Source organism: Folsomia candida, unplaced genomic scaffold, assembly GCF_002217175.1.
Source record: "Folsomia candida strain VU population unplaced genomic scaffold, ASM221717v1 Fcan01_Sc023, whole genome shotgun sequence".
NCBI classification, from domain to species: Eukaryota; Metazoa; Arthropoda; class Collembola; order Entomobryomorpha; family Isotomidae; genus Folsomia; species Folsomia candida.
This window is the reverse complement of record NW_019091215.1, coordinates 2,004,384-2,017,581: the sequence shown is the minus strand read 5'-3', so window position 1 is coordinate 2,017,581 and position 13,198 is coordinate 2,004,384. Positions and strand designations below refer to the sequence as shown.

Below are 13,198 nucleotides of genomic sequence, written 5' to 3'. Positions count from 1 at the left end.
AGGCGATCTTACTTGACCGTAACTTGGAGGAGGAGCTGAGAGAGCGTAATAAAATTGTTTTCAGGTCCTTTATCTCTTCCTGCAAAACCAGTTGGTTTTGTAGAGAAGCCACCTGAAATGCTAAAGTGAAAAATTGGTAATTAATTATAATATTTATTTATGCGATGTCTCAGAAATTACGATAAAAATAATATACCCCGAAATTCCTCAATTAGTGTGGAGAGGCGCTCGTCATTATTAATTGTGATAGGGATGGGTTGAATTGCTTGATCCACTGTGTTTATCTCTTCACTGCCTAGAAATATTGACCGAATTCTCCAAATATATAATTTTAGTTTATCAAATTCTTAAAAAATCATGTACATACCTTCCACATTCTCTTGTTCCGTAGATTGTGAATATCCAGCACCAATCTCCAGGTCGCTACTGTCAATATAATTAGGTTTCAAATGCTTCTTGGCTTTTTTATCCGCACGACTAAAACTATCTGCAAATAATTACAAGGGACTTCAATTATATTGACTTATCACGTTTACTTGGGAAATATTTATAAACAAATATTACCAGAGCTGGTCTTGACAATGATGTCCCAACTCGTCCATAAAGGGTCCGGTCGTGAGTTAGGATCTTCTTGTAGTTTCTTGAAACCTTTAGGTGTGTTGGATGAAAATGTACACTTTTTATTGTCGTCGGACAGCCAAGTTTTTGGAACAACCTCAATAGTCTGGTCAGCAGGAAATTCAACGACATAAAATTGTTTTAACATTTTATCCGACATGGGGAAATAAATGTGTCAATGAAAATGTTATTTTATGTGATGCTGCAACACATGAAATACAAAAGTGGCGGTGGCTTCTCACGTACAGGCACTGCTGAGATAGTGAGGATGTGGTGATGACTATGAATACCGACGCAGCATTGATTTTTCGGTACCCGCAAGGTGTTAGTCAAGCAGGTGGTGCCAAACAGGTGCCAAAAGCCGCAGGTGGTCAAGCAGGCCATGACCAAAAAGATTTTGGCAGGCAAAAGCGAAACCCTGGTTACATATCACCATTGCAAAATTGATCGTTTTCGTGCAAAATATGTACGCATTAATCCCCCTGGTTCTCTGCTGGTCTTGTCTTGCACGTTTTGTCCGATTGGATTTGATTTGCCTTTATTTAAGTGTTATCAGCATTCAGTTGACAAAACTGGTTTACAAGCAGTAACACTATGTTAAAATATAATTTAAGGGGAAGAATAAAGTAAAAAGTTAGTTAAAGATTTACATAAATGTTGTTACGCTGTTCGATTAAGTAATCCTTACATTTAGTTACAAATTTGGAGAGTGACATATAAATAATATATGCCGATCTGCCACCACTGCTAAACAGAGACAACGTTACGATATGAAGTGCTAGGAAAATGATTGCAATATTATTTTGATCAGAATATGCTGTGATTTGTAGAAAATTTGGTGCAAGTTGGGTCGCATGATTCATGAATAAAAATTATTGACTAAAGTCTTAATTTTTTGTCAATCACAAAACAAATAAATTAAATACGCTCCGACATAAAATGGCAGACTGGGTTATTTTATGTTGCGTTTGTGAATTGATGGATGCATTTTGGATAATGCTAAAATTCGTAATTTTGCCTTACAACGAATTCTGTCAGTATCATACCTTGATGTTTTTCTGACGGGATAGATATTGACAAAATTCGTTGTAAGGCAAAATTAAACTGTTTGGTTATGATTACCCAAGATGGGTTAGGATCACAACTATTTCCTCCAATAATGAATCCCCATTCATATTTGGAAATCCAGGGGAAGCGAGTGTATTGGAAATCAAAACGGATGAAAAATAAACAAACAGAATTCCAATTGATTGGGCATTTATTACAATGATGGCAGAAATTGGATTGAAACAGGCGTTGTGCTCAATAAAAATCTACAAGTTCACGGATTGTGTTGTTGAACAAAAATTGATAATAATAACTGAATGGATTTCCTTGGCTGAGGATTGTGTGCGGAGAAATTATTAGCAATGATTTCTTTCAGTTCCACATCTAACAACTTTTAGATTTTTGTAGTCAGCATTCATCTTGGTACTGGGCGGAAGGGCACCGTATTGTGAGGACCAAGGGCTCTGTCGGGTGAAGGACCAGGTTAAAGGACAGGGTGGAGGTCAAAAGGTCATTTAAGGGTGGGTAGAAATTCCAGTGCCAATTCTGTATTAATCCTCAGAACCCCCGGAAGCTGTCAACATCCCAATCAACTTTTGCGTATCTATTTGACCACCCTCGATATTCATTTGGGAAAAGGCGTCCTCGACATCTTTGTCCGTAAATTTCATGCCAAATGTCGTCAAGGCTTTGCGAAGTCTGAAAACAAATAAAACTTTCACTTGTCCAGGATTGCACAAGTATTGCAATGATTTTCAAGTCATGGATTTATACAGGGTGGTGCAAAAAGGATGTTACACGGCAAAATTTCTTCAGGCGTATTTGCCATTCATATCCATGTAAAAATTAATTGAATTGTATCCAGTTTGACAGAAAAGTGGTAGTGTTTCAATGTCTTGCCGAGGAAGACTTTAATTTTCATTTCCCTGTATGGTAAACCTGAATATATGCGGAGACGTTTTTTGAACATTTTATGCCTACTTTTTTGCCAAGAAAACTTTTTGCATCACTATGAATTTCCTGTATGATATTGAAATTCAATGATTCTACTAATTTTTGCCTAGATTTTAATGAAACTAATGGCAATAAGTAAAAATACGCCTGGAGAAATTTTGCTTTGTAGCATACTTTTTGAACCACCTTGTACGTACACACCAAAAAATACTGAGTAAAATTGGAATGGATACAACAAGTTGAGTAAAAATTAGCCAATGCTGTACAAATTTTACTCAAGGTTGTATAAATTTTATCTAGACTTGGGTAAATTTTAGCCAACTTGTTGTATCCATTCCAATTTTACTCAACTATGAGTAAAATTTGTACAATATTTTTTAGAGTGTATACATATTTACTCACTTGTCTGCCGGAATCTTTCCTCCTTCGTCGAACGTTTTAAAAGCAGCGATGACCACATCGTCCTCATCTGCACTGCCAGACATCCGTGCCGCAAAGAGGGTCAACAACCCACCGAAATTTATTGGGGCAGGGGAGTCATTCACAAGTGCTTCCAATTCCGAGTCTGACACGGATTTCCCTAAATCATCAAATGTCGCTTTGAGATCTCCCTTCCCAATTATGCCGTCCTTGTCATGGTCCATCATTTGAAAAGCCTGAATTAATTGGAATAATGAATTGTTTATAAATTTCCAGGAATATTTTAGCCTAAAAATATAAACAACTGACCTCCTTGAACTCTGCAATTTGCCTTTGAGAAAAAGCCGAGAAGACATTGCTCACTTTCTTTTCTGCCTTCTTGGAGTCTTTTTTCGAACCTCCGGGAGATGCCGCGGCTAGCAATTGGTAAACAATTTCATAATTTTAACCATAAATTCTCGCCTCAAATCTCGCCTCAAAGTTTTAAATAAAAAAAATTTAACATACCATCTCCTTTCTTAGACTTTTTTTTATCGTCAGCCTGAAATTGATTTAATATTTGTAAACAAGTATTAATTATTTTTTTTTATTTTAGTCGTGACATAAAAGTTGATTAGTTTTAGACATCTATTTTTAGATATATCTCTCAAACCAGATAAATTGAAAAGAAACGTGTGGGATAAGAACTTTTCAGACTACCCAATTTAGTAGATCAAAATTGTACCTATAGTTACAGCAAGCAACACACGGATCCAAATAAAATACTAAAATATGACACGTATTTGTTGCCGGAATGCTAAATTATCTAACTTGTTGTCAAACATGCATACGCGTAATTATAAAGTTTGATATTTCACCAAATTATTTTAATTAAATATGTTAGTACTCTGATCTTTGAAATTTTAAAGTTTGCTTTGACATGGACAAAAATGAATTGAGTAGTCCATTTTATACATAAATCAAGTTACAAGTATTATTCTCAACATAATAGAAATTGAAATAATATGGTGTTAAATATTGCATAAGATAAAATAATCCCGAAAACTTACCATTCCGTTGTGTGGATGGAATGGCTTAATTAAAAATAATCATTCTCAAACCTCTACAAGAGATCGAAGAATTGGAGGTTGATGAAAAGACTGAGCCAGAATCAGAAAGAATAAAGGAAAGTGGATTGTATAAAAGAAGCAGAATTTATTTTGGGATCCTAAAAATCCGCAAATCCATGCAATGCCAAGTCCGATGTAACCATTGTTCTTTGGATATGTGTTCACTTAATGGAATTTAAGAGAACATCCATTTGCGAGAAAGTGATTAACTAACTCATTGTACAGTAGCGGAGGAGGTTGGGGGACATCAGTATTGTAAGATAGGGGAGGGTGGGGTTTAGATAACATGGGCAGATTCGGGAGACATAGAAAAGCTGGGGGGATATTGTCCCCCAGTTCCACCGCAACTGAACTCAGACATTTTTACTGGGTATTCCGATCCCAGGTTTTTTTAATGATTGGTTTTGGGTTTTTTCCGGGTTTTTTATGAGTTTGTTTTAACAAAGGCAGCATTTTTGATAAGCTTTTAACAAGTATATTGCGGAATCTCTGACTATCTCGTCACCGCTTAAGATTTGCAAACAGTATGAGATGACATATCTTGGTTTAAGGAAAACTTGTATAAAACCTGATGTGAAACATCAGGTTTCAGAAGAATTCTGCATAATGAATTATTATACGATCCACATCAAAGATATACGGTATGCGTTAGAATCCTACGTTTTAACGAAATATGAAAATTTGAACTATGAAAAAAACCCAATAAAACCCGCAAAAAAACCAAGCAGCCCAGTTTAACATTGAGGTTTATAAAAAAAACCTGCTGGGTAGTATATTTTTGAAAAAAAACCGGTGTTTTTTCAAACCCTGATTCTAACACGGATTAATCTATCATTTGAAAGAATCCTTCATTTTTTGGTGATTTTGTATTTTTTCATATAAATATGGTGAACTGAGGAACTAGTACGCTGTGTAAGAAATTATCTGGGCGAAAGATGAACTTTGAAAATATTTATGTTTGTAAATGAAGCTGAGTATGTAACTAATGTCGGTTAACTTGCCGGTCACCGCCTTACGGGATAGTGAAAACGTTATGCAAACATCAATAAGCACCCAGAGAAGGTTGCAATGTCCTCATGAAGTACAAATATGTAGAATGATTTTGTTAAGTAGCGAAAACTACTTTATATGAATGCTCCGTCTGTCTGGCTGACTGTCTGTCCGTTATTAAGCTTACATAAGCCCCAATCCTTAAAAAGTGGAACTCTGACTTCAAGTTGTCCTGAAATATCGTGTTTTTCCGACTCCGGTTGAAATCTCAAAACATTGTACTTGTGCATTGTGTGAATTAAGACGACATGAAAAAATCCCTAAATGAATCCACTCCACCAATAAACGGATCAATCTCAAATAACTTATCCTACACAGTGTTCTGCGAGCCAAAATTAGATTATGCACCGATCCAAAATATCAAGATCCCTTCTTTTCCCAAATACCTATAACTGTTGAGACAAACTGAATTCCATCCTCTTGTAAGTCTGTCTGGGGTTTTGTTCAATTCTGCAATTTTCTGGTTTGATGAAAGTTTAGTAGTGCGTACCAAGAGCACTCATTAGTAGCAATAAAACTAAACTCGCACAATATGTAAAAGAAAAATAGATTTCTACCAAATTTATGTACATACATAACCTACCGATAATTTATTTTACAATATGCTAAACAAAGCTCAATGTTGGAGTATAAATTTGTATTTGGTAATTTAAAAATATGCAGATAAATATGTACATACCTATAAATAGAATTCCTTGATGCCAAACTAATGTATTCATACATGCGTACTATGTTACTACACTGCAACAAATATTAATAAAACACGGTGTAAATCTGTGGCTGCACCATAATGGTGTCAAATTGTCACCGGCTTGTGGTAAACTTACACCACATGGTGGTAAATTTACCCAACCTGGTAGCTAATGTCACCGGCTGGTGACAATCAGTCTCACCAGCGGTGACAAACATCTACGTCATGCCGGTGTAGCCACGTATTTACACCGTTGGTGTTAAAATTTACACCATTGGTGTTAAAATTTACACCAAATTTTTTGCAGTGTAGTTAAGCCAAGTGTCGCAATATCTACTGCGGATCACGTACATGGCCAAATGGAATAATTTGTGTAGGGATTTATACATACTGAAAATGTAGCCTTTAGAAAGTAATTAAGTATGCACTATAAAACAAAAATGGATCACCCCTTCTTAGAAAACATTTATATAATCGCATCTCGAACGCGGGATGGAATTTCCAAAAAAAATTTGCGTATTACATGTTTGCTCTTATGATGTCCCATTTTTTTGAAAAAGTTACGATTGATTGAAAAAACTGCAGTGTTTACAAAATTAAAAGAGTACAAAATTACAAAGTGATGCATAAATGTGTCACCACTTGGAATTTTAAATTCACAGATGGTCTGGGTCACCTCTCTATTTATTTGCAATATTATATTATTGTGATCGCAAAAGCACGGTTAAATCAATTCTAAATAAATTAACAATCCTCATAAATCTAATCACAAATCTGTGTTCGCTTCACTGAACTGCAATATCCGAATTCGTATACGGATATTGTGTCAATGCACAATTATAGCTCTTAAACCGAGGTCTACAAAAATTTTTTAAAATACTTGAGTTACTTTGCAACTCAAAACTCCTAGTGCTCGACCTGTAAAGTTGTCGACGCCCAGACTCAAAAATCGGATAAAAGAAATTTCAAAAATAATCCGTCAAATAAAGTTAAGATTTCCAAAATCCACCTGAGCAAAATCAAGGTCCATAAACTTTGGATTATAGCCAGTACAAAAAAACCAACACCAAATGAGAGAATTTAGGTGTGCTTCAAGAAATTTTTAAAGAAAATGTAAACATTTCAAAATTTCAAACACTGATGGAAGAAAATGAGTACGGAAGTGGGGGAAGTCTCCGGAAAAAAATTAATGTAAAATCTCAAGAAAAAGATAGAATGGTTAGCAGAAGGGTGAATTAAATCATTATACATTTAATTGTATTTTATACTAGACTTCTCGGTAATAAACATTAATTTTAAATATTAAATATTACATTAAACATTATTTGAAAAGCTATGAGCATTTTTATTTCGCATTGCGATACCCTAGTGGACGTTCCTTAATCGCCAGAAACGAAACAAGTTGAAGAAGATGAAGGAATGAATGACCGATGGTGGTGTCAAGTTCATTCATCTAATTTGTCTCCAGACTTTCACTTTTATGCATCTACATAATAATCTTTTGTAGTATTTATATTTGTGATTTATTGTACAGTATTTGTAATATGATTTTGGTGATTCGGACTGATGCGCATTAAATCAAGCCATAGTGACCATGACTGAAGCTTTTTTGCTAGTTCATGAATTTAGCTAAAATTAGAAATGCACACATAACTTAACATTCTGTAGATTTGTGCAAAATATGAAACCGATCGGACGACCAGTCGGAAAATTTTTGTTTTCGCCTTGCAAACGACGGGGATTACCACTAAAACTTTTTTTATTGCTCAACGGCTTTGGCTAATCTTCGAAGTTGATTCTTAATTTCGCACGTGTACAAAATCTCAAGTCGATTAGAACAGTTTTACTCGAGTTATTTCAAGACGGACGGACGGACGGATGGACAACAGGGGTACCTAAGCCCAGAGCCAGGCTAAAACAATATCCGACAGCACATTGGATCGGAATACTTAAATGGAAAAATGAAGTGCCTTAATTGTCAAAACAATAAACCAAGGAGGAAACACCTTACTCCAATTTATTAATTTCAAAGCAGTTTTATTTTCACAGCTTCCAATTCATTGCACCCTCATCAAGAAATCTTCCCCGCGGATGAGTCCAGTAATTTATACCTCATTTCCAGTGAATCGTACTCCGCACTTTCTTCAACTGAGGTTTAATACTGAAATTGTGAATACGAAATTGTCATTATTTGGAATGCCGGAAAAACATGGACGGATTTTGATTTATGTATATCAGCTCACAATTTTCCTCTCATCTCGTCCAAATCCAGTCGTAAATTATTAACCTGGGAAATTTACAATTTTAGTGGACTATGTATGAAAGTACTTAGAGTTTGCGAGGAGTTACGCATTACCTTCATATCTTTAAGAGCCAAACCATAGTCCAAGTCATACAGATCTTCCTCCAGCCTAGAAATCCGGTTGTGATACACTCCACGTCAAAAGCATAACCTCACCCGACGACTTAGTCATATCTCATGAACCCCTAAACAGATTTTGGTCAAATAAAGTTTATTTAGTAACCCCTGCAATTATGTTACGAGTAGGTTTAGTACAAACAATATATAACTTAAGGATGGGGCAATATGGGACAAAAATCAAAAGGTGATCATTTTCATCGCGTCAAAAACTTAACCTCACCTTAACATTTTTTAGTTTCTCGCGATTATTTCCATTAGTTTTAGCAAATTTTATGTGAACACATTACATGGTAATATTTTGTTGTTGGTTAGACCATCCGGGTCTAACAAATATTTTTTGTAAAGGAGGTAACAGTAGATTCTTCTATGATAAGTCTTAAATTTAAAAATGCGGAGATTAAAAGCTTGAAATTACTGAAATACAATTTTATTTAGAAGAACCTGATGTGGGACAACTGTTGACAACAATTACATCCCAAAAGCGGGAGCGTGTTAGCGAAAATAGCGAATTTGTCTTCTTTCTATTCTCAACTACCCCAAACAAAATGTACAATATCTACTGTGGCAGCAATACATGCCTTGTTAACATAAGTTTTTGGCTATTACTAGGGTAATAGGATGCCTGAGGCTATACTAACATGCTTTGAAAGAGTGTGATATTTTTTTGTTAGAAGTATACCGTGGGAAATCATCGTTGACCAACCGCTACCAAACATAAGGATTAGTGTGTGCTTACTACAATTTCTTTCTGGCTATGTATGAATGTGGAACTGCTCCGTAATTTCGTATTGAACTTCATTGCATCATGGGAATATATTTCCTAATGACATAAAAATTAGAGCAGGTTCGTCTAGGGGAAATGCAGATGGTGCGTCTTAGTGGTTTCCACTCAACGATGGTTTATTACAATATTCTTCAAACAAAAAAATTGGACAATCATTAAAAGTGCGCTAAATGAACCCAAGACATCCAATGACCTTCGTAATGGCCCAGAATTTGTGTTTAGATAACATTTGGTACGACCAAATTAGATATTGTACATTTATTTAGGGACATTGAACACGGAAGAAGACAAATTAGCTAATTTCGCTAAAGCGTTCTCTCTTTTTGGATCCTATTCTTGTCATCAGTTGTTACACATCAATTTCTTCTAAATAAAATTGTATTTCAGTAATTTCAAGCTTTTAATCTCCGCATTTTTAAATTTAAGACTTATCATAGAAGAATCTACTGTTACCTCTTTTACTGAAAATATTGATTAGACCCGGATGGTCTAACCAGCAACAAAATATTACCGTAATGTAATATGTTCACATAAAATTTGCTAAAACTAATGGAAATAATCGCGAGAAACCCAAAAATTTTAAGGTGAGGTTAAGTTTTTGACGCGATGAAAATGATCACGTTTTGATTTTTGTCCCATATTGCCCCATCCTTAAGTTATATATTGTTTGTGCTAAACCCACTCGTAATATAATTGCAGGGGTTACTAAATAAACTTTATTTGACCAAAATCGGTTAAGGGGTTCATGAGATATGACTAAGTCGTGAGGTGAGGTTATGCTTTTGACGTGGAGTGTACACTTGTGTAAGTCGTATGGCCTCCTCTGCATATACAATGTGGCTGAGATTACGGTCGATTCATTAAAATTAGAACCTTTTTTGAAGCATTTTCTCTAACATTCTGACCCAAATCTCTAAGAGTTGTGGTCGTATTGTAAAAATCAGAAAATAATAATTTTTTTCCCATAGTTCAAAGTTTTCAGAATCGTTTAAATTTCTGAAATCCTTCAAAGATTGGTCGATGTGTGGTAATTTGAATTTTCAATAAACTCAGAAAATGATTCTAATTTTAATGAATCAACCATAATTTTTACGAGAGGAATTGAAAATTCTTAAAATGATATTTTGGTAAAAAGACTTCAAGAAATATAAATTTCCTACCTTGGGTTGTTATTAAATTAGTATCTGACCAAGGGCCACACCTATCCTTAATCGTTTTCTCTCTGATCTGCATATTCTTCTTGCGCTCCTCCTCAAAATTGAAACGCTGTCTTTGAAATTGTACCCATGCTTTGAGATTTTGTCTCCTTCTTTTTGTATGCACAAATCCCTTTGCTCTTCTGGCTTTTCGTTCCGCTTTCCTATCCAACATTTTTTGACGTATTTCCATTGCTCGTGTCTATAAAGAACGGTGGTGACGGTAGGATATTTGTATAAAGGGAGATATCAGGGAGGGAATATTGTTAAAGGGGAACAAGTCCAAATTCAATAAAACTTACGGAATCCATACCCACGACCTGGATCCTGTTTTACTTTGAGATTATTCCGGTTGGAAATTTTATGATGAAAAAATTGAGTCACTGTGAAATTCGTGGCACAAATGGATAGAAAGCGTATCCAAAATATTATTGTGCTGAGAGCAGTATTTGAGAGCCCCACTAACTACGAATATTGTGGAGAAGGAGTGTTTTTAAATTTAGCAAATATGTATTTCCGTCAGACACGGATGATTGATTTCTCCAAAGAGTTAATACGTCATTGTTTGCTTGAGTGAGTTGGTGTGAATGCATATACCTGGCACGGAGAGGATATACAGTACAGTTAAGTGAAGAAGGAAGGAAAAATGTGTTACATTATATCCTTCCTGGAGCTCATATTCCTATTTAATTAAGGAGGCAGTACAGTTTTTCTTCGGCGAGGGGAGAGCCGCACTCACAGAAATTGGGTGATGATTACCACCAGAAATGAGGCGTATATCGTCGTACTAATTCAGAAACAAGCTATCTAGTTGTGGGACAGTGGAAATTTTTAACACGCACAATATGCATCCTTTCCGTGTTAAAAATTTCCACTGTCCCACAAGTAGATAGCTTGTTTCTGAATTAGTACGACGATATGACTCTACCGCCATGGTGATACAGTTTCTTACCGATTGGTTATAAATTTGGAACAGATTGGTTATAAATACAACCAATTTGGTTACAATAATAAACAATGTGGTTCTGATACATAATAACCAATTTTAATAATATTTCTGTGAGTGCGGAAAGCGGAGCACAGCACCAAAAAAATGAATATGCTCAGTTGGGGCCCGGCGTAGCCGATGTATCCTTTTACACCCACGTCCTCAAAAACTCTGAAATTTGAAACTCCAAAATTCTGACGGCGAAACGATACTTTGGAAATAAAAATTGTAACGCTAAATAGTTATGGTAGATTTTTTTAAATTAGAACTATTTTTTTAGTGATGAAAACTCAACACATGAAAAATTCAAATTACTATTTCTCCGTCAATTTTTGCACGATTTCAAAAATGTAAACGGTGCTGGAAACTGCGAACCACCGAGAAAGTTTTAAAAATTTCAAATTTTACAAATACGACCACACCCCCTGGAAAATTAGGTCAGAAAAGGCGCCAAATGTTTTCTTGCAAATTTCAGCCGCATTACACGACACAAACTCATACCTAATGTCAAAAATCAGATAAAGCTTGGGTTATCTGAAACATTGTTGATCGGTCACCTGACACACCCCCTGGGGGTGTGACCGTCGGCGACTTTTCTAATCTAGGAGAACTTGGGCATGCGACATATCATTTTTTCGAGCAAGCTGAGAGGATTCCGATTGGGCTTTCAGAATTTACAAACCCCACCCCCAGGGGGTGTGGTCATCGGCGACTTTTCCAACATGAGTAACTCCTGGCATGCGACATATCGTTTTTTCGACAACAGTGAGGGGATTCTGACGGTGCTTTCGAAATTTACAAACCCCACCCCCAGGGGGTGTGGTTATCGGCGACCTTTCCCATACATGTAAAACCAACCATGCTTGACATCATGTCAGTCGGAATAATAAGTCGATTCACATCAATAATCAGAAATTCGTAAACTAAATATGGAATATAAATTTAGGAAACCATGGTGACCAAAAACGTTCTGATGTAATTACTGGATTTTATGCAAAATTATTTTTACTGAAATTGTTTACGAATTAGCACAAGCAAATATGAAAACAAGAATATGATAATTGTAATAATAAAATTCATAACTGTAAAAACATTTTTATGTTTTATTTTATAACTCCAAACTATTCAAAAATTAAACAAGCTCCAAACTCATACATATGAGGTATGAACTTGAAATTTAACCGACTAATAAGTTTCTTCTTCCGTCTCAGCTTCTCCGTCCGCACTGTTTATAATTAATTATTATAAAATTAGAACAAACTATCTCAATCTACATATGTAATCAAATAATCAAATTCTTGATTACCGTACGATATGTCGAGTATAGACAGCAATATTGCAAAATGAGTTCGTTATTGCACTGTAGTTTTTAATATCAAACGTCTACTAAATGGACATAAATGTGTAGATAGTACATAGTCCGGTAGATTATACTACAAAAAATATGAGTTATTAATTAAAAATTTTAATACAAAATCTAAAATAACAAAAAAGTTCATTTAGACATGTTTATTAAAAAATCTAATTAAAATCACCTATAATCATACGGCCACCTCGATAACCTCACCATGTGTGCGGTGCCCAAATCTAAAATAACTGTTGAGGAACACCATCCCATCACGAAATTGATTAGCATATTGAATTTCTTACTTTTTGGAAAAGTCGCCGATGACCACACCCCCTGGGGGTGGGGTTTGGAAGTTCTGAAAGGCCAATCGGATTCCCCTGATTGTGCTCGAAAAAACGATATATCGCATGCGTGGAGTTACTCATGCTGGAAAAGTAGCTGATGACCACACCTCCTGCGGGTGGGGTTTGTAAATTCTGAAAGGCCAATCGGAATCCTCTCAGCTTGCTCGAAAAAATGATATGTCGCATGCCCAAGTTCTCCTAGATTAGAAAAGTCGCCGACGGTCACA

At 35.5% G+C, this 13,198-nt stretch overlaps 1 protein-coding gene and 1 long non-coding RNA gene across 2 annotated transcripts; both read right to left on the bottom strand.

Moving 5' to 3' along the window:
* Positions 1–1,858: 1,858 nt before the first annotated feature.
* LOC110858927 (myosin regulatory light chain 2) lies at positions 1,859–4,220 on the bottom strand. The gene is made up of 5 exons (XM_022107811.2): positions 4,089–4,220; positions 3,547–3,580; positions 3,349–3,455; positions 3,022–3,275; positions 1,859–2,364 (listed from the first exon to the last, which is right to left on the bottom strand). Exons 1-5 carry the CDS (start codon positions 4,089–4,091, stop codon positions 2,217–2,219), a joined length of 546 nt encoding a protein of 181 aa, XP_021963503.1. The 5' UTR covers positions 4,092–4,220; the 3' UTR covers positions 1,859–2,216.
* Positions 4,221–7,909: 3,689 nt separating this feature from the next.
* Positions 7,910–10,718, bottom strand: LOC118438631. Its single transcript, XR_004836956.1, has 5 exons — positions 10,594–10,718; positions 10,256–10,493; positions 8,246–8,300; positions 8,133–8,176; positions 7,910–8,050 (listed from the first exon to the last, which is right to left on the bottom strand). It is a non-coding gene; the product is annotated as an uncharacterized LOC118438631 (long non-coding RNA).
* Between the last annotated feature and the right edge of the window lie 2,480 nt (positions 10,719–13,198).

Coding starts and splice junctions, on each gene's coding strand:
- LOC110858927 (XM_022107811.2), bottom strand. Junction 3,276..3,348: donor AAATTGCAGAGTTCAAGGAG/GTCAGTTGTTTA, acceptor CAATTAATTCAG/GCTTTTCAAATGATGGACCA. Junction 2,365..3,021: donor GGAAAGATTCCGGCAGACAA/GTGAGTAAATAT, acceptor ATTTGTTTTCAG/ACTTCGCAAAGCCTTGACGA.